A 23,525-nucleotide genomic window follows, 5' to 3' on the forward strand; every position below is an offset into this window, starting at 1 on the left:
TTGCTGTCTTTTTGTTTTTCTGATAAAAACCTTGGGAGAAGGTAAGAAGCTGCTGACCTTCAGGAAGTTAGCCAAGCTAAAGTTGACGTTCCTGGACTCTTCTGGGATCTCGTTGTAGCGAATGGTCACGTGAGGAATGATGGCAAGCAGCAGCGAATGCAGGGCGTGCTGGTAGGACTCGGGGAACCGCTGGCCTCTGGGCAGCTGAAACCAAAAGCACACCCAAACTCAGTGCTGCAAGCCAGCCCGAGTCCAGACACGAGTTCTTTAGCATTTGTTTTAGTTGTTTGCTAATAAAACACTGGCCAAAGACAGCACTGGCTGCAACTGCAGCAGGTAGTAACAGAAAAGGAGGGTGCACAAGCCATATGGAGGTCTGGAATTTTTAAATTACAATTGAGAGTGAAAAGGGGAAAAAGGGAAAAATAAAGCAAAAAGAAAAAGGCTAGATGTTCAACTTGGCATGTTCGGGGGTTTTTTTTAAATAAAAAGTTACAAAGCTTTTCAGAAAAACTTTTGGAGGAGAGTTAGTTAGTTTGTGACAGTTCTGTAATGCAGCATTGACCAAATTTATTTTTACCTTGATTTTGTTCTCTTCCAGTAAGTACATTGCCATGGACTTTGCCAGTGCTTCAAAGAAAAACCACGAGTACTAGAACGAACAAAGAATATTATTACTTTTCTCAGCAGGATTGACGTTCCCTGACTGTATGAAGAAGCACCTATTTGTGAGGGAGAGCTCACACTCAAATGGCATTTTTTTAGCACAGTTGTGCTTGGCATGGGTGCCTTTGCTACCCAGAGATGTCCTTCCAGTCTTAGGGTGGGAATAGATCCATCCCCTCTGCATCCCAGTGCATCCTGCCAAGAGCCAGCAGAGCTTGGGGTGTAAGCCCTGCAAAGGCCCCAGAGGCAGAAACTCCATCTGCCTCCTGTGAGTCACCCCTCATGCATGGCTTGAGGAAAATAGGTACAGCTGGCAAGATGAACAGCCCTTTGCTGCATCCTGCCATGAGCCCAAACACAGTCAGGTTCTCTGCAAGAATTCATCTCTGTTGTAAGGGGAGAACCTCAAGGATGTGGATGTGAGGAGCTGCCCCAGTAGCTTTGTCCCGGCAGTGGGTTTAGATGAGTGTAAGTGTTGGGCTTTATACCAGACACCCTTTTCCTCCCCTCCATCCTTGATAGCCAAGTACAGCCAATACTTCACCTTGAGTAGCTTATTGATGGCTAGAAAATCTGCTGACTGCTTCAAGATCGTGGCCATGGAAAGGACCAGGATTTCATGGGTCATCTTCGCCTGTTTGACACTTGGTTTCTCAGCTCGAAAGACATACTGAGGCAAGAACAACAGAGTCAGTGGTGTGCCTGCTCCCAGCAGGGAGTTTGGAGAAGTGGTGTGTTGTGACTGACCTTTATGAAGGAGCGCAAGTAGTGGTCTAGACCTTCTTCATGGCACTTGGACACGATGTGCAGAAGAACCCTGAGGAGAAACATGGTTTGTGTTCAGCACGCAATGCGAGGGCAAGTTCCTTCAGCTCACAGAAGTAGAAACCATGTGTGTCCTATCCTGTTCAACCTCAAAACCTGCTGGCACAGCCTGATTTGCAGAGAGCCAGTACCTGCAGGCTAGCACCCCTCACAGCTCCTGTGGCTGCACCATCCTTGCACAAAGCACTCAGACACGAGGTGGCCAAAGCCTCTTCTTCACTTTTGTGCTGGACCAGGTATCACCCAGACTAGCTGACTTCAACACTCAAGACTCCTTGCACAATGAGATAGAACAGTCTCCATCGTTTTTATAATCTGATATCTTCCTGCATCTCCTGAATTTATTAATTCTGGAAACCTCCTTTTTTATTGAACTTGCATCATATGCTTCTTGTTACATGCACTGGGCTATTTTGGGTTGTCACCTTGTAGTTCAGGAGGGTCAAGCAGACTCTGGAGAATATGCAAGCCCTCTGGAAGCACTCCCAGGAGTGAAGGCAGCAAGAGTCCAGTTTCCCCAGCCAGCAATGAGGATTTACATTTCAGTCCCAGCCAGAGGGAACAATAAACTGTTGCATGTTTTCACAAACCCCACAGGCCAAACCACAAGGAGCAGTTTACAAGCCATTTATCAGATAAATTGGGTTTTAAATTCCACTATGAAAGTCTGATGAAAAAACAGTTGCCATTAAACAGAAAGCTACTGACAAACTGGAGAGCATCAGGCCAAGCTTTGAAAAAATCTCTGGAAATTAAGGTGGGAGCTGGTCACCTGATCCCCTGTCCTTGCCCCCTCGTGATTTAAAACAGAGTGGAATTACAGTATTCCACACAGGAGAAGTCCTCACAACCTGAAACATACGGCACAGGGCTGTGACTGCAATAAGCTCTGCATCCCTGGGGGAGCAGGGCTCAGCCTCCAACCTCCAGTTTCATGCTAGCAGGATGCTTCTGGTACATGGATGCACGATATGTACTAGAACCAGAGGAGGATCTCCATGGAGTGGCATCCGGCATCCCCTTTTGCCCTGGCAGCACTTCAGTGAGGAATAACCTCGGGAGGAAGATGGATGTTTCAGTGCGTCCCTCAGTTTCAGAGTTGTGGCCAGTGCTAAGCAGGGAAGGTGCTTTTGCCCCTTGAGCTCCCTTCGGTCCCTTGCCTGCCCTCAGCTGGGGTCTCCATGGGCCCGGGTCGGTGCCGCCCTCTCGGGGTCGCTGGAACAGCGCCGGGGGATCCGAGCAGGCACAGCTGGAGCGGCTGCTCCTGCTGCTGCAGCACAACACACCCAGCTCTGGGCAACTTGTAGCAATCCTGACACAAGGGACTGGTGTGCTGGGATGAGACCCGGGCATTGCTCTCCACATCTGCTGCCTGCAGCTGGGATGTGCCTGGATACTCTGGTGCCTATAGACACCCCAGTAACTCAGCTCCCAGAGCCATCTCTGCCAGCAAACCCTTTTGAAAAACAAACCAGGAGTATCTTTAAAGTACCGCATTTTTCCCCATGCATCTCCCAGGACCAGGGCCCCACGAAGCCCTACAACACCCAGATGTGTCAGGGGAAGAGAGCAGCAGGGGACAGCCAGTGCTGTCACTTAGCACCCTGTACTGGGAAACCAGACCCTGCTTTGCACTGTCATTTGTAGCTTTGCATTTGTAACCAAAGACTGGATGGTTTGCCCAACACTCACATGGTGCAGTTGACAGCTACTTCATCCTCCTGGGTCACGTTTGTGAGGACTCTAAATAGTTGCATAAGAATTACAGGTAGAAACTGAATCATTACTTGGATCTCCATGGCGTGCAAACACTAAAACAAATGTTCAAAACACAGACACTTTTAGTTCAACATTTTGCAGATGTTAAACATTTACAGTCCACAGACATTCTGTGGCAATAGGACAGGCATTAGCAAATGCTTCAGGGTGTGGGCTTCAGCCCACTGGAGGATGGGGGAACTTGGACCCATAGCAGCACTCACTGCCTCCTTCCAGCTGACAGATTCCAGCTGCACGCCTTTGAGGAGCAGCAGGAATCACTCATGGTAGGTATTAATCCTTGTCTCTGATGTGCCCTGATAGCTATGACTTAATTAGAGGTCACATGCTACGATTTGACTGAAAACCCCCAAAATTTAAGGTTGAAGTTTAGCTCCCAAGTCTTCTCATTACTTTGAGCCAGTTTTTTGAAATGCCATTTTCACAAGTGCCTTTGGAGCATGAAAACCTGCTGCCCAATGACTTGCACTAAGACTTTTCACCAAAAAGCACAGCTTGCTACCAGAAATGGGATTTAAGGGACTTGGTGAAGGTCAAGATAACCTGGTGCATATGCTCTCTACCCATCTCATAAAACTCTTGTGTCTGAACCTCATGATACGAGTCTAGGAAAGACAGTGCAATTAATTTTCAGTTTTCAAACCTGCAAATCTAACGAAGTGTTTTTAAATCTCCATCTAGTTATTGAAATAACTTACATTATTGAGGTGTTGGTGATTAAGAATCCCTCACTTGTGGTTAGCACATACATGTCTCCCTGTCTCTAGGCTGCAGCGAGGGCTTGGCAGGGCTGGGACCTGACGAAATGCTCACAACAAATTTAGTGTGATTTTAGTGCTTGGCTTCAAAACCTGCCACTGTTTCTATTTCTTAAAATATTTGTACATTATCTGACACACATTCAGTAACTTCATGGTGATACATCCCCACCACTGAAAGTGGAGCTGTTGCTACAGCAGCGCTCTCAAAACCAAGCAGTGATGGAAGGAAACGAGGATAGTAAATAGCCAGTATATAATATTCCTGGCAGAAGCCTTTGGTGGACCTGCTCCAAGGTCCTTACTCATGCTGCAGAAATTGCCAAAAAGCTGGGTCTAGGTCACAGGTCACCTCTGGTCAAATTTAGCTGGCTGGTAATCCCATATATCTTTTTCAGCCTAAAAAAAAATCCTGTTTTGAATGGGCTTCCAGAAAACAAGGAATTGTGCTACAGTTTAAAGGTTGGAATCACTCCTAGGGCAGCAGGGGAGGAATGTGAGTCCACCAGGAGGAAGGTTTTGCCATGAGCATGGCAGAGTCATGCCTGTTTTATCTGCTGTGGAAGGGAGGGGAGCAGCACACAGACATTTGTGTCAGTGAGTGAAGGTAAAGATACTGCACAATGCACAGGGCCCCAGTGCTGCAGTGAGGGTCTGTTCCTACAGGGCAGGGGTCTGGGTTTTTGCTGATGGTCTGTAAAAACACAAACAAAGCCCACCAACAGGCACTGTTCACCTTTAGGCATTTAACAAGTTCTCCTGGGACCTCCTTAGCTCCCGCCTGAACCAGCTGGCAGTACTGGAAGAATTTGTGCAAGTGTATGTCCTGGAAGAGACAAATGAGTTCAATTCAGCAGCCTCAACATTTGTCAACTCCTACTCTGCAGCTTACATTCAAAAATCTGCTGTTTTACCTACAGCAGTGGGCCGTGTCCCTACCAGTGGCTCTCTGGATCCCCAGCTGTCATCTCCTAGGACTGCAGTACTGCTCCTTGTCTTTTCCAACATACCCATCCACTGCCCGTCCCCTGGCTCCCAACCATACTCAGGATTAAGCACAACATTTCCAGCAGTGTTAAAATTCTCCTGTGGTTGCACTACCCTGAGTCCCAATCCCCACCCAACACTGGCCTGGAAAACAGAAGCCTTCCTCTCACAACTGTGACCCTTAGAGACTGCCTGACCTTCTGCATCACTGACATCCTGCCGTCCATCCCAGGCAGGCTCTCCTTCCCATTAGCCTCCCTCCTCCTCCAAGGATAAATTTAATTACTGGGTTATTTAACCCTGAAAAGCATCTGGGAATGTAATGTGGTGGGAAGTGGAACTACTGTGCAGCTTTCAGTGTTGTACGGAATCAGTAAGGCACTAAACCAGACTCAGATGCTGAAAGTGAATTTCTGTGAATGCACATGCAGCTGATGACATTCAGCACAGGACAAGTCCTGCCAAGGGCATTTTCCCATGAGCAGTGCTGACAGGACGTGCCCCAGAGCATGTGCTGGGGATCTTTGCTGCACATCATGTGAAGCTTGAGGAAGTCCACCACTACCATAAGATGGCAGAATGCACAAGCACTTGATAAAACAGCCTGAACTAGTTTCAAAGGGAAACCAGGACTCTTGTTTTCTCGTGTCTGTTGTTGTCAGATAACTTCTTTTTAAAGAAACTTAATACACAGTCTAATATTAACTGTGGTACTCATTGATCTTAGAGGTCTTTTCCAACCTTAATGATTCTATGATTTGTGGAAACCTCTCATATCCACCAGTTGTTCTCTCTTTATTGAAGCAGCTCATTTGCTCAGGTGTTTCCTTTGTCCTGCCAGTTACAGTGCAATGGACCAAGAAAACATCAGCTTCTCCCCTGGGCTCATTCACTCACACAACCATTTTATCACATCCAGATAAGAAGCATATCCCTGCAAGTAATCTCAGCCCTGCTGCTACAGAAGTATCTCAGTGCTGCTCTGCAAACCAGGTACCTCTTTCCCACACCAGCTACAGTTTAGCAGCAGTAGAGACACAGCAATTGCTTCCTCTGCATTTGCGTTGGAAGTCTTCAAGAGTGAGGTGCTTGACTTACCTGGGTGTAAATTGTTGAGTCCAAATGGATTCTGATTTTAAACAGTGGCTTTGCTCCATCCACCCACTTTGCATCCACGCTGGGCTGCTGTGAACGGACAACATTCAAGTGCTTGGTTTCAGACTGGTGAGAAGGTGGCTCTGTGCAGACACACAGAGCCCACGTGCTCACTCTCCTGCACTTGCCATCTGCAACAGCCTAGTCCAGCCTGCACCAAAATATTCTCTACAACCTGTATAACCAGGGAAAGTGGAATTAAAGGTGTCCTGTTTCCCATCCCTAAGAACTTTAAGCTTTGGGGTTGCCCTGCAGCACAGACTTTTCCAGCTGAGCAGAGCACCAACAGGAGCCCGGAATTTACAGTGGCAACAAAAGCTCAACTTTCCTCTTCCTTTTTACATTTAGGCCCATTTTAAATGGCTTTCCTACCTTTCGTGACTCTGTGTCTCCAAGACCCAGGTACCCAGGTGGAAGGTTGGATGAAACCGGCAGCTGCCGCTCCAGGGTGACAATCCGCCCATCCTTCAGCAACGGGACCCAGGCGTATCCCACTGTGGAGGCAACCAGTGGGGCACAGTTAGCAGACACACAGTGATCCATGTTCAGCTCAAACAGAGCTGTCTCTCACCCTGGGAAGTCTGAACTTGCAGTTGTGCAAGTGGCTTCAGCGAGGTTGGGATCAACCACGTCAGTGTTGTTAAAGCACCTTTTACCCGGTGACTTGGTGAATGAAATTCAGACACAGCACAACCAAGACCAGGAGTGGGTTTGAGGGGCAGAAACAGTGCGTGAGCCATGGCTGTGCACCACGATGAGGGTCCTTTGAGGACTGGATGAATGGAGAGGCATCCCAACCAGCGGGACTTGGGTGTGCACATGTCAAGTGTGGGCACGATCAGCCCCTGAGGCCCTGACCGAGCGTCAGGTTTTTGTTGGTGTCTTGCCTGAGAACAGCCCATTTGTGCAAGGCAGGAACATGCAGAAAGAGCTGTCAGATTGCAGCAAAAATCTGAGCTTTAGTATACACCAAAAACATTGAGTTTATTCCAGTTTAGACCTACAATTTTGCATTAGGTTTCTTTTGGAAAAGAAAATTCAGATAGGCTAGTATTTTAATCAAATATTTTTTCATGACCCTACACTCATTTTATCTTGGCCTTTTCCACTCCAACAAAAATAATGTAAGCATTGAACATACCTTGAGTTTCAACGGTGTCCTGTTTTTTCGATGTTGCCTTTGTATTAATTTCACAGCTGACATGATAGAAGGTGAAAAGCAAATGATGCTTTTGATGGAGGTGAATTGGAAGCTCAATTTTAATCTAAAATGATATCATGATAGATCAGACTGTATTTTTGTGGAGGAATATTTTAGTTCTATTTTATTTCACAAACGCTATGTTGTATGCAGTTATACAAGACACATTCTTACCCATTTTAAGTAACTCCTGGCTAACATTTTCATCAAATTTGCAACATTACTTATTAATGGGGGTGGGTGATTGGAGGCACAAAGCGTGACAGTAAAGACAGCAGAAAACAAACCGACATTAAAAATTGACAAAGGCTCTGGCTTTGCTGAGCCCTTCTGCTGAGGCAAAAGGCTGGTGATTATCTTTACCCATATTTCACCCAGCCCTGCCAAGAGAGGTATCCCTGAAAAGCCCCTTGGCATTGTAGCATCCAGGAAAATCTGCTATTTCCCACATTTTGTTTTTACCTCATCATAGAACTCTGGACTCTGGTTGTGATGCAGCACGGCAGCATATGCGTTTGTGGTCAGGAGAGGGCCTCCAGGTTTGCCATATATACACTGGAAACACAAACGAAGAGCTGAATTCAGGGTTGCTACCACCCTAAATTAGCTAGTCAAATTAAAATAGCAATGGAAACTTGGTGTTTTCCTATTGCCTGCTTAGACTGGCTGGCACAGCAGTGAGCAAATGGCAGCCCCATTAATAGGTACCCACCTTTAGTGGCCTGGCATCAGCTTCATCTGAATCCCTGAACTCAACACAGACAGCAATATTCCTTGCCTGAAATGGGGGGAAAACAGGAGGATGAGCCATTGCTACAGGCCAGCAGCATCACCCCAGCCCTCGCTCCAGGTCACTCACCTTTGCAAACACCTTCTGGTTCTCATACTTCAAATGCAAGGGGTAGACATAGAGGTGGTTTTTGTAGACAGTGAAGGGGTAACAGTATTTTGCAACTTCTGGGACAAGCTCCTCCACTTCCACCGCAACGTCCTCACAGCTCTTCTCAAAAGGCTTTATAGGAATGTAAGAAGCTGTGACACAATCTGGAAGAACATAAGAACAGAAAAAATTAAGTCCACTAGAAAAGCCTTTTGGACAGGAGATTAGCCTACAAGAGCTGCCAAAAGTCCATGGAGTGACACTGAACACATCACAAGTCCTTTCTTCGCCTCAGTTTCTTTAAATGCAAAGTAAAGAATCACACTGACCACGTTTGTGAAGCCCTCCAGTGTTATAGATCAAAAACGTCATATGAGATTGATGTAATAACACCAGCAAAAGCAGGCAGGTGGCTTCCTTTAGATTTAGGATGCGATGGCCAAACTGCAAAGCAGATGAACCCCTCAGGTAAACCTCTGCACTTGGCTCACATCCCTCCAGAGAATCCATCAGAAAGACTTATAAGGCAGTGGTTATGCTGAATTACTCATTTCTCATTGCACCCCCAAGATACTCTTGTTAATGAAACAGAAAAATTCCACATAGAAGCATCAACTCCTGAGGCTCAAGCCATCAGCATTTATTTTAAGATTCAAGATCCTTACTTGTGAAGTCTAGCGGGACGTCTTTGATGATGATGTTTAACTGGGCTGGAATGACTTGTAGTTTTGTCTTTTCTGGTCTGCATTAAAGAGAAAGGAACAAGAGTGTGAACCTTGAAAGCTCAGGTGTTGAACACATCAGCAGCACTTCTTGCTGCCCTCTGAGTGTTTTAGAAATTGTCATCTCATGCTTACACTTAACTGTTTCAAAATGTATGTTAAAATGCCTGTCCAGCCCCTACACCAATCTCTCACACTTACTTCTTATACTCTGCTAAAAGCTTCAGCATATCTTCATTTGAGAGTTTGCTGCTGTCTTGCTTGTACAGGGGTGAGAATTTTCCTTCAGCATCAAGAGTGCCCTGGGAGTCTTTGAAAACTGGTCTGCAGAAAAAAAAAAAAAGGAGGTAAGTTTCCTAAATGTTGATAAATACACAGACACTGAGGTCTTTGACATGTCTGAAAGGCAGTTTATAGGGTGAGAGGTTCACTGCCCTGAGACTGCTCTGCACACCACCAGACCTGACTGCTCTCCCCTCCTCACATGGTGCTTAGACCCCACACAGCCTTCAATCCAGTGTCACACTGAATCCCATGGGACATCACCCATTTCCCTTCTCACCAGCCAGGTCAGGAGGATACATCCAGCCCATTTCCAAGCCTGGTCCACAATCATGAACACTCTTCCATCTCCTCCCAGGGGATGCATTCCAGAGATGCAGAGCAACACAGTTCCCTGCACCAGGCCACTCAGCTCCTTGCTGTCCAAAGGCAGCTCTTTACCCAGCAGGAATAAATCTGAAGCCAAAGTCAATGCCCATACAGAGCCCACCATTAGGCTGAGGCACCACTTGAAAGAGGGTTGAGTGCTGGCTCCCAGGATTCAGATGCATCCCATAAATAGAATCTTGAAGGTGAGCAGCCAGTGTCACAGGAAAATCCAGCTCAAGAGTACACATTGCAAGCAATATACCATCAAATTCCATCCCACTGCGACAGTCTTCTGTGTTCCCATGTCATTACCATCCCTTTTGTCAGCACCAAAATGCAGTTTAGCACTAGGAGGCAGTGGATGATCTTGCCTTCAGGCCTTCCTCTCATTGAGATTTGAGAGTTAGCAGTGACATCCTTTATCAGTCCCAGTAAAGAACAGCAAGGGAATGGGATCACTACCTCCAGCCATTCTCAAGAACATTAATTAAAGCGGAGTTTAAGATGGAAAACAAGCCCCAGCTGATTGCCACCTCCAGGCTGGGAGATCCTCTACTCTCATCCTGTCCCTGGCAGTAGATGGTGGCAGGAGGGAGTTTCTGCACTGATTCCTGTGGTAGCCTGGTACTGTGTAATTTGTTCCCAGGAATGTTCTTCCCTGACAGCAGTAGCTACAGGTCATTAGGAAGGTTACTGCCTTCCCAGCACTGTTTACTTTTTAGTATTTTGTTTCTAATTCTAGATAGAGCATTTCAGGCCAATCCCAATTCTGTTTTGGGAGTCAGAGCCAAACTCTGCCCCCGGCTGCAACTTCACTGACTTCAGTCACTTGGCCCTTTGCCCACTCAGCTGATTCGTGTCTTGGATAACTCACAGCAGCAGCTCCTGCCATGGGCAAAGCCCAGTCTGAGCAGACTCACCTGGCAGCCCAACCGAAGGGCATCCGGTACTGCCCCAGACGGCTGCACACCTGCTTGGCCACCTTATGGACTTTCTGGGCAGTCTGCAAAACACGAGAGAGGTGGGTTAGTGTGTGCCAGGGCTTCCCTGCTGCCCTGGGAAAGGAGTGAAGAGTGCTGCACTCTCCAGGAAAATGCATCTCTCCACGAGGCACAGCTCCCCAAGCACGCAGCACAACAGTTGCTGCAGCAGCTGACAGACACCCCTGTTTGCCATTTCACACCATCCACAGTTATTACTTTGAAAAGCAATAGCAAACATTGAGGGCACAGTCATATTAAACCTATTATATTAGTTTATTTTCCAAAATTAACTGCAACTGGCTCATCCTACAGAGACTTAGGAAGTGTGCCGAGGGAATGCCATCATCACCGGGTGTTCTATAATTGACTTTTCAGGAACTAATTTTGAGTGGGTGCAACAAGGCAGCATGAGGTCCACTTGGCATGCAGAGACTGATACTGGCTGCAGCAGGGTCTCTTCCTTGCATATTAGGAAAAATTTCATCACTGAAAGCATTATCAAGCACTATAACAGGCTGCCCAGAGAAGTGGTGGAGTCACCATCCCTGGAGGTATTTAAAAGACACGTCGAAGTGGTGTTTAGGGACATGGTTTAGTGTTGGGCTTGGCAATGCTGGTTTAATGGTTGAACTCAATGATCTTTTCCAACCTAAGGATTCTATGTAGACACTTCATTCGGGGGATGAAGTGTGACACTTTTTGCTGTCAGGCCAGGCTTTGCCTTATCGAAGTGCAATGGGGAAAGGTCCCCCTGCCCCAAGTGCTTGGCTCTTTTTAAAAATCCTCTGCCCCTTTCCAAGGGAAGGAATTGAATCTCCCAGGACAGCCCAGCTGAAGCCAGCCTGGGAACAGTGCGAACAGAACAGATGAAGGCTGTATTTGCCAGAAAGAAACTAAAGAGAAGCAGGAACAACCCGTGTTTCAGACCACACTACTCCCTGCAGCAGAAGAGAGCATCACTAAGGAGATACTCTCGTGGCCCCACCCAATACCTTTCCAGGGTCCGAGTTCTTCATGTAGGGCTCTACACAGTGTGCAATGCTGCCCTGCAGCACCTTCTCCACACGGGCCACCAGAAAGATCTCTGCATGTGGGTCAGTCACGGAGAAGACCCCCTGCAACAGACAGGCAGCAGCTGTCAGACAGCAGGACACCTGACACGCACCGCAGGGTTTGCCCCCAGTCATCAAACTGTCCCTTCCCACAACCCACACTCACCCTGCCCTGGTTGCTCCTGTGGATAGGCCAAAGGGGCTCACCAGACTTGAGCATGGTCAAGTGTCAAAAGACTCTACCTGGTGCTCTGCCTGTCACTGCCAGTGAGCCCGAAGCGGCAAATTCAACACTGACCAAAACCCCACAGCTCAAGAGAAAAGCTGACTTGTGGTTCCCCATGCAGTGGGTAACACCACACTGCCAGGCTGCTGAACAGCCACAGCCTCAACAGAGGCACAGATGGAGGAGAAGGTCAGATATTCACCCGTTTTATGTAGCGCAGGCAGGACTCGGGGACCCCGTGCACGAGGCTCTCCCCCGGCGAGCGTCCCTTGGCTCCCTCTGCTCCGGACACGGGGCTGTCCAGCAGCATGTCACGGACAGACGGGGGGTTCAGGTCCACGTGGAAGTCAGCTGAAATCTTGCAATTATTTTTCAGGTCGAATAACGCCAAGCTTAGGAAAAAGGGCTCAACCTGGAAATTGGATGGAATGTACGTGTCAAAAATAAAAATGCACGGCACAGGCTCAAGGGTATCAGCATTGCCTTCCCTGCTAAGGAGACTGGGAACCTGCTGCATGTGTTTGTGCCTTTAGCTTTGTACGCCAGCATTCTACATAATTCTTACAGATAATCCAAGGTTTTTGCTTTATAAATACACAAATCCATTTTTTCCCTGCACCTTCTTGCATTTTGATCTAGTCAATTAGAAAAAAAGCTACTTTAAAGCCATCAATGAAATAAAAAGAATTAAACCCATATGTTTTTTAAATAAGTGGCAAACTATGAAGTCAGGAAGAAAAGATGAACTCAGTTCATCAGAGCTGTTTATCCTTTGCAACGAGAAAGAGATCAGCTTAAGAGTGTTTATGATCACATGCTAAAGACCACTACTGATTTTCCAAAGTCCCTCAGCTCTGGATGGCCCAACTGTGACACTCAAAACGCTCCTCAGATGCTCTCCCAGGAGGAAAGTTAGTTCTCCCAGCCAGTACAGCTCAAATACAAGGCTAACACTGCTGAGGAACTGCATGTGCAAAATCTGCCAACTCCTTTGTAGCTACTGACCTTGACAACACAAGGCAAGTGGCAATAATGCATGTATTTTTAATTCAAAGATTGCAGTAGGCGTGCATCCATGTAAAGATAAAAACTAAGGCCTGAAGATAAGACTGTAGAGTGCCTGAGACATTCCAGCATGACTCAAGGCATTACACCAATGCTGCAAATGTGCTGATTAGGTCTCACTCTGGACCTGATTAAGGATGAATAATAAGAATCTTTGCTATTAGCGATGCGTCCATCTGCTGGGAGCTACTGAGGAGAATGAGCCTGGTGTTGTGTATGGAGCCTGCTGTCCTGTATTGCAGCTGGGAGCTGCCAACATGAAACCACCACAAAAAAGCCTTTGTGATTCTAACAGGCATCAGGCAGGGCAGCATCAGTAGAGATGGGGCAGTGCCAGGGCTGCTGCCTCCCCTGTGACGCTACCTGCTGCTCTGGCACCCGCAGAAAGGGGTGACCCAGAGCAAGGGCAGGACAGGACAACAGGGATTATTTTGGGAGGAAAGACTGGAGGAGACTGGTCTGCTCAGCCCAGCAGAACAAAGGCTGAGGTGAGATGTAATAGCTGCCTACAGACATCAGAGGCTCAGAAAATACAATGAAGAGATGTTTAGGCTAAGGCACAACTTTGGCACAATAACAAATGCATATAATAAAGCAGCTGTGAATACAGTTAGGCTGGGAGTCAGAAGAAGGTTCCAGAACAGGGAAATCCCTTGCCATTAGGGGAAATGAAATAAAAACCAGCCATGAGTGGTTTGGAGATGGAGCTTAATCATTTACCAAGAGGACTTTCACAGGGACCCACAGGCAGACATATTCCTTCTGCCTCTGAACTGCTTATTTCCCAGCAGTCCCAGTTACTGCAAGATGAGGCATGTCAGGACAGACCCTGTCCCCAAACACATTTTTGGAACACCAAAATACCAAGGCAGACAAATCCTGCAATGACCCTGGGCCAGCAGTCACCGCCTGCCAGGTCCCATCAGAGCTCATGGCAAAATGGGATGTATCCACCCAGATTAATTTCCCAAGGGTTTTTCCTGCTGGTGAGGAGAAAGAAGACAAAGCAGGACACGCTGGAGCTCCCCTTACGTTGGTGGGTCCTCCTTCTGCCCTGTCACTGAGCTGAGCGAGGAGGTTGAGGGAGAAGTCCTGGCAGCACACCACGAAGCGCCTGCTGCACTTTTCCTCAAATGGCTTCACATCTGGCTCAATCCCCGAGAAGTCTAGTCTCTAGATAGCAAACAAACAAATCTGGTCTCATTAAAAAAGAAAATAAACCCCTGAATAATGTAAAGGGATAACATTATGGCCAATACTATCTTAAAGTGGTACAAAAGGTACAGGACACATTCACAAATGAGTGCAATTTGGTGATGTTACACAAATACAAGACATGAATTCAATGGAGATGTATCAATTTTTAGCAACTTGTTTTGTAGAGCATAGCAAACTAAACCTCAGTATGATTTCAGTTCCTTCCTGCTTTGCTGTAACTCTGGGGATCTTCCCAAACACCATTTAGAGCTTGGGGAAGAAAGCAGAACATAAGGCAATAAAAAAAGTGTCTTCCACCATGAAGATATGGCTAGTTTAGGAGATGGTCCCTGTGCCTGAAACAAACCTTTGCCATACCCACTGTGCTGGCACTGGGGACACAGAGACCCCAAACACCCCTAAATACCAGCAGGTCTCTCAGTGACAGTCTGGCACAGTCCTGTTTGCTTTTCCCCCTCAAACCCTGCAGAAACCTGCATGCCAAACACAAGGTGCTGACATCTCAATTCAATCAACTGATTTCAGAAAAACAGGCTGCAATTGTTAATCCAGTTTTGAGGAACTCTTTCCATTGTTTACCTTATTTCCATTCCATGAGGAAAGTACGTTGCAGGTGTAAGTTCCTGCTCTCAGTTTCCTTAGCACCAGGCATACAAGTGTGCACATACACACCAGCATTGACCAGGGCAATGATTTTGCATGCCTGGTGTGATAGCAGATCCGACTGACCCACATCAGAATAAAGAGCTCTTTGTATAAAAAGAGGGCAGTGAATTCAGCCTAACCATTTGGTTAGGTAAAAAAAGTTATCTTAGATGCTCTGCACTAAATAATATTTCCATTTTTATTATCTGACTAGAATATGAGAAACTTCTCAAAGCTTCCCTCGAAAAAAACCCAAAAAATCCCCTGGATGCTTATCTTCTTTCTGTTAAAGACCTTAAAGAAGTGCCAAGAGAAAAACTCACTTTGCACAACTAAACCTTTTAAAGACTAATTACATTTCCTTGTTAAACCAGAATGTTCCATTTCACAGGTGTGAACAAGCCAAAGCATGCCAGAAGGGGAACCAGAAACTGTGAAATAACCTGGAACAATTCTCTAAAACTGTGTTAACAATTGCAGCTCATTTCACTGAAATCCCACACCTGGACCTTGGCAGAGAACTCAGCAAAGTTCAAAGCCAAGAAGAAAACAGGCCAATAGACAGTGACCCTCTCCTCCAGTGAATCAGACCAGCACAGGGTGTTTTTTCTGTTTGTATGTTCCTACATTTGAAAACTGCCTGAAGACTGAGGCTCTCCCTGTAAACTCCTATCATGGCCTTTACCACCCCTGCTCCCCACTCCAGATGTGCTGAGCCCCATGCAGCACTGCAGGTATCCCTGCAGTAACGCTTCTACTGCTTCTTCTGCAGCCATGAGAACCTCCCAGAGGCACAGATGATGGGTTTGAGATCCAGCAACATTGAGATGCATCATACAAAAGCCAGCAAAGCTGGAGGGAGGCCCTGTGTGGGGCTGCTGCGAGTCTTCCCTGTATTTGAGCTATCACCTGAGCACTGACATCTCATTCTGCTCTCACTGGCAGGGTATGGGCTGCACTTCTGTTCTCCAGTCCACTGAGAAACATCCTGCCCCTGCAGGCAAACACTGTGGCCATGCAAGGGAACAAGGGAGGCACAACACAGAGAACAAAACCTCACACTGGCAAATATAGGGATGTTTACCTGGACTTCTGGGTCGAAAGAAAAGATGTTTTGTCTTCCATCATTTCTGCTGAGTTTGTTCAGCTGATCTGTTTCTCTTCCATACTAGGACAAAGGAAGGCATTGACATTACTGCCTGGCCACACAGAGGCAAACATTCGTTATTGGGAAAGAAAGGAATCAAAACAAAATCATTATTTTTCAGGTTCCCTTTGTGATATGTGAAATGATGTAAAGCATCTTGGCTGCAGCCACCAACACGGTGCAATGACAGCACAGTGACGTGGCTGTGCCAAATGAGAAGGCAGGCAGGAGCAGGAAACCAAACCACACTCTGGATCATAAACAGGAGGTAGCTGCTGCCTAACTCCCCCTCTGCTCCCACAGCCAGGATGGTCACAGTCCAAATGAGCAGTGCTGATCACAACAGTCCTTCATTTGCCCTAAATCTGGTTCTTCCTCAAGGGAAGAACCACACCCCACCACACTTGGAGGTGAAGGACATGCGGCCTCAAACCATGGAGCTCCATCCATGAGACAGGCAGGTGGGATAACAGACCCCACCAGCAGTTGGTGCCTGCCCAGCTTCCCCAGAGCTGAAGACACAGAAAGTAGAAAACCCCTTTCAAAGACAAGGTGGACAGAATTAGTTATGGGTGGGGAGAGTGATCTCTGCAAACACGGTACCTTCATCAGCTCTGGATGCATGCTTCTCTCCAGGCTCTCCAGGATGTTCTCTGATTTTCCCTGCGTGCTCGATTCATCATCTGCAAGGACACGAGAAACAGATGTTCAAAACAACTGCAGCAGCACCGCTCTGCCAGAAAGCATCCTGCAGTATTTGCTAACAATAGCACAAAAACAGTTTACGGAGATTTTTCCATTCCTTGGGAGTAAGATTTTTCCATACATTACTAGTATCATAGTGTACTATTACAGTCTGCTAGGTCTTTCCAAAGCAAAACTTCAGCACAGAGCCAATTTTCCAGGAGCCTTGAAACTTTGCCATGGATTTCCCTTCCAGAAGAAGGGTCACATTTCCCTCCACTTTTATTCCTCAGACTATTGTCTGTGTTGTAATAAGCCCCTTTGCATGACATTATGTGTCAGCCACAATTCTTGCTATTTATACAGCACACACTTCTCCAGGCACACTGCTTGCATCCTGCTGGAGAAGGGAGAAGGTAGGCGTTTATTTACAAACTGACCTTGCACAGATTCCACAGTATCTTTCTTCTCTTGCACCAAACTCTCAGTATTGCTCTGAATGATCTTTCTCAGGGTCACCAGCCATTCTTCCATCTCCTGCTCAGTTTCAGCTGCAAGGTAGTGGCTGTACTTGTCTATTGTCTTCAGTTCAAATGCATAACGGCGCATCTTGGGACACTGAACAAACAGAGAGACTTGTGTTACGTTTTCCTCAACAACTCAGCACAGTACCTGCCCCACAGCTCCTCTTTGGGAAAGCATCCTGAGCTGAAATACCACAAAATACAATGCAGTGCTTCCCTGACACAGCAATCCTGCAGCAATCACCAAGGGCTTCCCAGCTGTGACCAAGCAGTGCACAGGTCCATGGCTGCCAGCTACTCTGAGAGTGAAAGAAAGCCAGACTGAACACAGACACTGCACCAGGAGCAGGAGCAAGCTCCTTCTGATGTTCTCAGACCTTTAGCATTTACCCAGAGAAGCCAGTAACTGCATTTGTCTGACACAATAAGTAATGCTGTGCTCCAGGACACTCAGAGGCATCTATCTTAAAAGCAAGCGGTTCAATGCAACATTTCGGAGCTGTGCTGGCCTTTAAACAGCATTTTCCAATCAGAAGCCAAGGCAAATCTGATGCAACTTGGGAATTGCATCCCGTACATCACTGAGGCGTGTGCATTACTGCTCTTACTGTGTTCAGAAGGATAAATGGGAACTCACAGCTCTGACTCATCCATGCTAAAGCAAACCACTGCGGTAATTTAGGCTGCCCTGTACCAGCTCCACCACACCCAGTGCTTGAAGCTTCTGCAGAGACAGCAAGGGCAGAAGGCACAGCAGGAACCCACTGCTGCCCCTCACCCTCACACAACTAAGCAAACCCAGGTTTTAGATCTGTACAAATTCCTGCTCCTAAAACCTACAAGGCTTGAGCAGGTTCTAAGTCCCAAAGAACTGCATGTTTGCATGGACTTATCAGGATGTGACTTAGGAAACAAGAAGCTGGTGCAAGTAGCAAATAGAGGAGGAAGGTGCCCAAGACAAAGTCACACCAATTACTAACTGGCTTCAACCTTCAAGGTCTTGAAAGGCACCTGACCTACAATAACAGGTAAAGGAGATGGACAGAGCAGGGAGGCAACAGATGAGGTAATGATGAAATGCTTCCATTTTACTCTGACAGCAGCTCTTCCTAGCCAAAAGTATGGCACCTTTGTGAAATGCCTTGTCTGCCTGTTGATCAGTTTAGCTGACCAGCTCTGGATTAGTTTGCAAATCCATGCCTTCAGACCTCGAGAGAGCACATGTATCTCAGAGCCAGCAATGCAAAAGTCCATGTGCAGCCACACAGAAAGCACACCTACCTGAACAACGTCATTGCAAGCGTCCAAGAAAATGCAGCCTTTGGATTCTTTTGAAATTTTCTCATCTTTATAGGAATTCAGAATATAGGAGCCATCTGTGAGTTGTGACAAGTAAAAATACCTCCTCTTGAATACCTGCAAAAGTACAAAGTCTTGCTGAGGCAAGTAGTCACTCTCTTGTAGATCACAAACCGTGGCCCTGGTTTCCGCATCTGCCCTCTGTGCTACTGAGAAAATATGGTAACAAGAAACACTGCTGGCTCTATAGTGTTGCAGATTCACCTATTTCACTGTGATTTGCTTTTATAAAGAGAGATTTCCATCATCTTCTTTAATTTTAATGTCCTTGTTGTTATTACAAGTTTGCCCAACTAAAGCAAAGCCCCAGGGCTTCCAGCTCGTCTCTCAGCTGGCTCCAGTCTCATTTATCTTTACAAAGTACTGCTACACAGTAAATTCAGATCAGCACATGGCTTGAAGATTCATTCCACCTCAGAGCAGGTATTTCCAGAGCCTTTTTGATATAGGCCTCAGCTAGAATTACAAAGGAATTGTCTGTAAGACTTTGGAACAGACATGTGGAAATTCCTAGCACTCAAATGCAAGCCAAGGGATGCTGCAATCCAATAAACTGCTTGGTTTTTTGTGACTTTGGGTTTGTTTTTCTTACACAAATCTATTTTCAAGAACTGGCTTTGGCTTAGTGTTCAACTCCCACACCAAAAAGCAATAACTTCGGGAGAAGTATTCCTTTGTTTGAACTCCTGATTTTTACAAAGAAAAAGAAGCTCTCCAGTATCTCAGAACATCCTCCTTCATGCTTGTCAGCCAAAAGACACTGGACTATAACTCAAGAGCACATTTTGGCAGCAATTGGGATAGCACCATATGCTGTCAAGTCTGTAAGGACCAGGGTGCATTTCACAGTTGCTGGGTATCTTCATTAGGAGAATCACAAAGGAAGCTGGGGCACACAGCACTGCAAGTATTTCTACTGTTCTGTGTATCTGGAAGATCTACAAATAAACACAGCATTTTTCATCCCACATGGGAGATTACAAGTAATTTCCTGCTCCCATCATTACAGACACTAGCACATGTTCAATAAACCCACTCAAGTGCACAGAACTGGGAGGAAGCATCGGGCTCTGAACCGTAACCTAACCCTTCTGAAAAGTAACCTCTGGCATCCTTTGGATGACTAATTAGCTGTAGAGATGCTCTAAGGTTGTTGAGCTTTAAGTTTTATAAGATCTAACTAAACCTTCAGTTCAACAGAGCATAAAAATACATGGAAAGCTAAGGATGCAAAGTGTTAAACCAGCTTAAACACTGGTTTAGCACTTCACTGAATCAGTCTCAGGAATTTTGGCATTGGATGCTACAGAAACCCATGACAGATCTCTCTCTAGATATTACAGGGTTGATATCCCTCGTGGGCATGGGATTTCAAGCTAAACCATTTGCATCTGATGACTTCTGTTCAAAAGTAAAGGCAGAATCAAACAGCAAACACTATTCCTATGATCTTGCCCCTTGTAAGCACTGCTGTCAGAAATCATTGTCAGAAGACAATGATTATTTGAAATTAATACTATAAACCTAGGAGCAGAGAGAACATCCCCTCTGTTCAGGCTACAGGTGCTGCTGTTGAGCACTGTGAGTGCAGAGGGATGTCAAGAACTGGGGAAGTCCATTTGGGCAGAGAAGGGCAGAAGGACAATCCGGACACTGTGGTTGCAGTGCAGCACAACACACACTGCAAACCAGACAGGGAGAGCTGGGCCAAACCAGGGCACTTCTCTGTAAAGGAAAGGTTGCTCTGAAATAAAGTTTGGCAGCTGTAGCCTAATGACAGTTTGCTCATGGGCTGGTTCTCCACCAAACACACTCTGCTCACACTTAGCAACAGTGTGAGGTACCAGCAGCTCAGCAGTGAAAGAATCAGCACTCACAGTTGAACACAGCACAGCAGCCTCTCCAAGTGGTGATAAGGCCAAAGGTGTTCAAAGTCCTCAGCTTTCGTGTATGTGCCTTGGGAGGTGTTTTGTAAGACACAGAAGTGACCAGGACCAGCTCAGAGAATGAGTACTGATTTTCAGTGCTTTGATATCAGAGTTTCACTGGAGGCTCTGGACCATATTAATGGAACTGAAGCCAGTGTAGTTCACATAACTTCTCAGAAAGGTGAGTCTCAGGTGCTGGGCGCTGAGACCAACCACCACAAGAGGCTCAGACCAGAACAGACCCAACTGAATGCTTTGAGCATGTATCATACCTCCTCCAGAAGTTACAGGCAAAAAAATTGCTTCAACCTTGTTTGGAAAAGCAGAGGATCAGAAAATCCTGTTCTGTCTATCGCCTTCAAGCCCATTTCAAAACTCAAATTAAAATTAGCCCTATGAACAGTCCTGTTCTGCTTCTCCTGAAAGCATAACTCATTGAACTGAGACTTGGAACAGCCAGGCTATTTGAGATTTTTTTAATATACCCTTGCAAAGCAGCCTCACTGCAGCCATCCTTCAGCTGCACCACTGAGCATTAACTCCCTAACACTCTCTCTATGCTGTAACAAGGCAGCTGCATGGTGGGACAGCACATGGGCTCATTGCCACAGCAAAAACCTATGGTGGAACTATTAAAAATCTCTGCACAATCTAAGCAATGTCACGCCAGATTATGCAGAGCAGAGAACAGGAGACAAGGCAGCTGTTGCTTTTAGGTCAGCGATGCTCTGTCTCTGCAGTGATATCACCCCTGGTTTTAAAGCAAAGATCTGTCATTTCAATTTAAAGCTGGCTTCCCTGCATATTTCCTACCAGCAAGGAAACCATCAATTCAGAAAGCTGTCTTTTCAGGGCAGCTGTTTCAGTTATTCAAGCCGCCTTCCTCTCCTGGGCCTCAGCTGCTCACTCAGAAAACAATCCTGCTTTACCAGAACACGGTTCACCTTTTTGCTCAGCTTGCCCATCGTGATCTGAAGTGCATCAGTCTTACATTCTGGACAGGGAAGGGTCAAAGACTGTTGCCAGACTGGGTTTTCCAGTCCATCATGGGATACTCTACAAGAGGGACGGATGCCCATCCAAAACCAAACCCACTCACTGAGCTCCTGTGAGCTTCAGAGATGTGGTCTGAGCTTCACCTCGTGCCTTGTTCACAAGTAACTGGATCAAACTCACCTTCATGGTAACAGTGATGGTGCTATTTACATTTGCTTTGTGCAGCCAGCCCTGCTTTATCACACCGCCCTTCTGGGAGCACAGGGATGAGGAATCCTGAAAGAAAGAAAAATATTAGAAAAAGAGGAGGCCAGGTGAACTCTATCTCACAGAAAATTCCCCCTGGACACAGGGATTTTGTCCACCCTGAAAAGCAATACCATTTTAACTACAGCAATACAGTGAAATGAAGAATGTATGTGTAACAGGTACAGCTACATAGACAGAGTTATCACAAAAAATTTCAGGGATATCTCTTTCCAATAAAGAGGCAAAACAGGCTAGTTTGGGTCACCTTTAAAAAAAAGAAAGATTACATCTATGCTGATAGGCACAGCAATTTTGCAATGAGGAAATGTACGTTGGTTCTTATGCAGTATTTCAAAAACCTGGGGAAGAAGGAAATTTTCAGAAAGGTCTGTTTAGGAAGTTGCAAAATGCAGAACTCGGGACTTATTTTGTCATTTTCTTTTGTCACTCCTCCATTTTAAATTTAGGCAAAAATCATCAAACCCCAATAACTGAAATGAACTGGCTGGTTTCACATTTATCAAAACAAGAAATTTCAAGTGACCCAACCAGGCTGCTCGTGGCACACCCAGATGGGGTTTCCATCTGCTCCTGTCCCGTGGTCTGAGAAAGGGAGAATGGCTCTCCATCCATACCTAACCATGACCTCCACTGGGGAGGGAAATAAGAGCATGGAGTGATGAAAAAAACTTGCCCTAGGATTTCCACTGAATCAGCAGCAGAGGCAGCCCTGGCCTGTCTGATGATGAGCCATGAAGGGACTGGTTCCTATCGCCTGCTGCATCCCAAGGAGCAGGTTTCCACTCTTTTCACATCGAACTTCCAAAGTAAATTCTCTGATACTTTATTTCCCTGGGTAAAACAACCCATGATTTCTCCTTTATAATGCTTCACCTTTTTTCACCAAGAGATTTCTTTTATTTGAATTTCCATTACACAATTCTAATGCAAATGCTCTGTCAGGAAACTGTAACAGAATCCTTTAGATATGACCATGCCAAAAGATATAAACGTCCAAACATCTGCCAAAGCACTTGGAATACTCTTCTACAACAAACCTCAGTAACTTCTCTTGTTTGAGTATTTGGGACACTGGCCAGAAGAAAAAAGGTCTCCAAATTTTGATAGCATATTCTTGTCCTTTCGCTTTCTCAGAAGCATGCTGATAACATAGTGCACAGCAATGTCTCCAGCCCAGATTAGATATTATTAAAGAGGGAACACCTCAAGTTAATGATGTAAAGCAAACCAACAACACAGCCAAAAAAAGATTAAGGCCAAACTTGACAAAATATTTCCATTTACAAAGAAGCCATCCTAGTCCAGACCCGAGGTGTGCTGGGACATACACAGTGATTGTGAGAAATGTGCATGAAACAGCTCCTCCAAATCTTCAGCTCTGCAACAAAGAAATGTCCTTTTTCCTCTGTAAGAATCTCAGCAGCAGCATCTTCATGCCACGTGAACTTTAAACATCTGGGCTAAACCCTTCCCTCTGTAAACAAAAACTTCTTAATGTCACAATCGTGGATTAAGCTCCACATGGTCCGTGAGACAGAAAAATGTCTGTCTATGTCCCTCATTTCTGTAGCAAACATGACACTGCACCATCCAAAATAACCATCAGGTCTGAGATGTCCCAGTTGTCAGAGCCCTCAGATCATTCCCATGGAGGAGCTCCAGAGCTGCAAATCCTCCCTGCAACCAGCTGAGCACATGTCAACTTCCAGAGGAAGCAAATGCCTCACAACATTGCAAAGTGGCACAGAGGATTGACACATGTGAACACGTTGGGGAGAAGTGACTGATTAAGAATGGCAATGTC

General features: G+C 46.1%; 1 protein-coding gene across 7 annotated transcripts in view; it reads right to left on the bottom strand.

The window, feature by feature from the left end:
• The window catches only part of DOCK11 (dedicator of cytokinesis 11), an 81,008-nt gene that overhangs the window by 36,452 nt on the left and 21,031 nt on the right, over nt 1–23,525 (bottom strand). For 6 of the 7 annotated variants that reach the window (XM_027687180.1, XM_027687178.1, XM_027687179.1 and 3 more), the window contains exons 6-28: nt 21,632–21,727; nt 18,450–18,584; nt 17,085–17,262; nt 16,564–16,643; nt 15,898–15,981; nt 13,983–14,123; nt 12,088–12,297; nt 11,600–11,722; nt 10,545–10,627; nt 9,175–9,297; nt 8,917–8,993; nt 8,231–8,415; nt 8,084–8,149; nt 7,834–7,926; nt 7,312–7,435; nt 6,543–6,664; nt 6,114–6,200; nt 4,765–4,854; nt 3,184–3,302; nt 1,414–1,483; nt 1,211–1,336; nt 581–652; nt 58–204 (exon numbers count right to left, since the gene is read on the bottom strand). In XM_027687180.1, the coding sequence (XP_027542981.1) occupies nt 58–204; nt 581–652; nt 1,211–1,336; nt 1,414–1,483; nt 3,184–3,302; nt 4,765–4,854; nt 6,114–6,200; nt 6,543–6,664; nt 7,312–7,435; nt 7,834–7,926; nt 8,084–8,149; nt 8,231–8,415; nt 8,917–8,993; nt 9,175–9,297; nt 10,545–10,627; nt 11,600–11,722; nt 12,088–12,297; nt 13,983–14,123; nt 15,898–15,981; nt 16,564–16,643; nt 17,085–17,262; nt 18,450–18,584; nt 21,632–21,727 (2,631 nt within the window). The remainder of the gene's footprint in view (nt 1–57; nt 205–580; nt 653–1,210; nt 1,337–1,413; nt 1,484–3,183; nt 3,303–4,764; nt 4,855–6,113; nt 6,201–6,542; nt 6,665–7,311; nt 7,436–7,833; nt 7,927–8,083; nt 8,150–8,230; nt 8,416–8,916; nt 8,994–9,174; nt 9,298–10,544; nt 10,628–11,599; nt 11,723–12,087; nt 12,298–13,982; nt 14,124–15,897; nt 15,982–16,563; nt 16,644–17,084; nt 17,263–18,449; nt 18,585–21,631; nt 21,728–23,525) is intronic. The other variant, XM_027687176.1, reaches the window with a different exon arrangement.

Source organism: Neopelma chrysocephalum, unplaced genomic scaffold (genome assembly GCF_003984885.1).
Source record: "Neopelma chrysocephalum unplaced genomic scaffold, ASM398488v2 Primary Assembly neopelma1_73b, whole genome shotgun sequence".
NCBI lineage: Eukaryota > Metazoa > Chordata > Aves > Passeriformes > Pipridae > Neopelma > Neopelma chrysocephalum.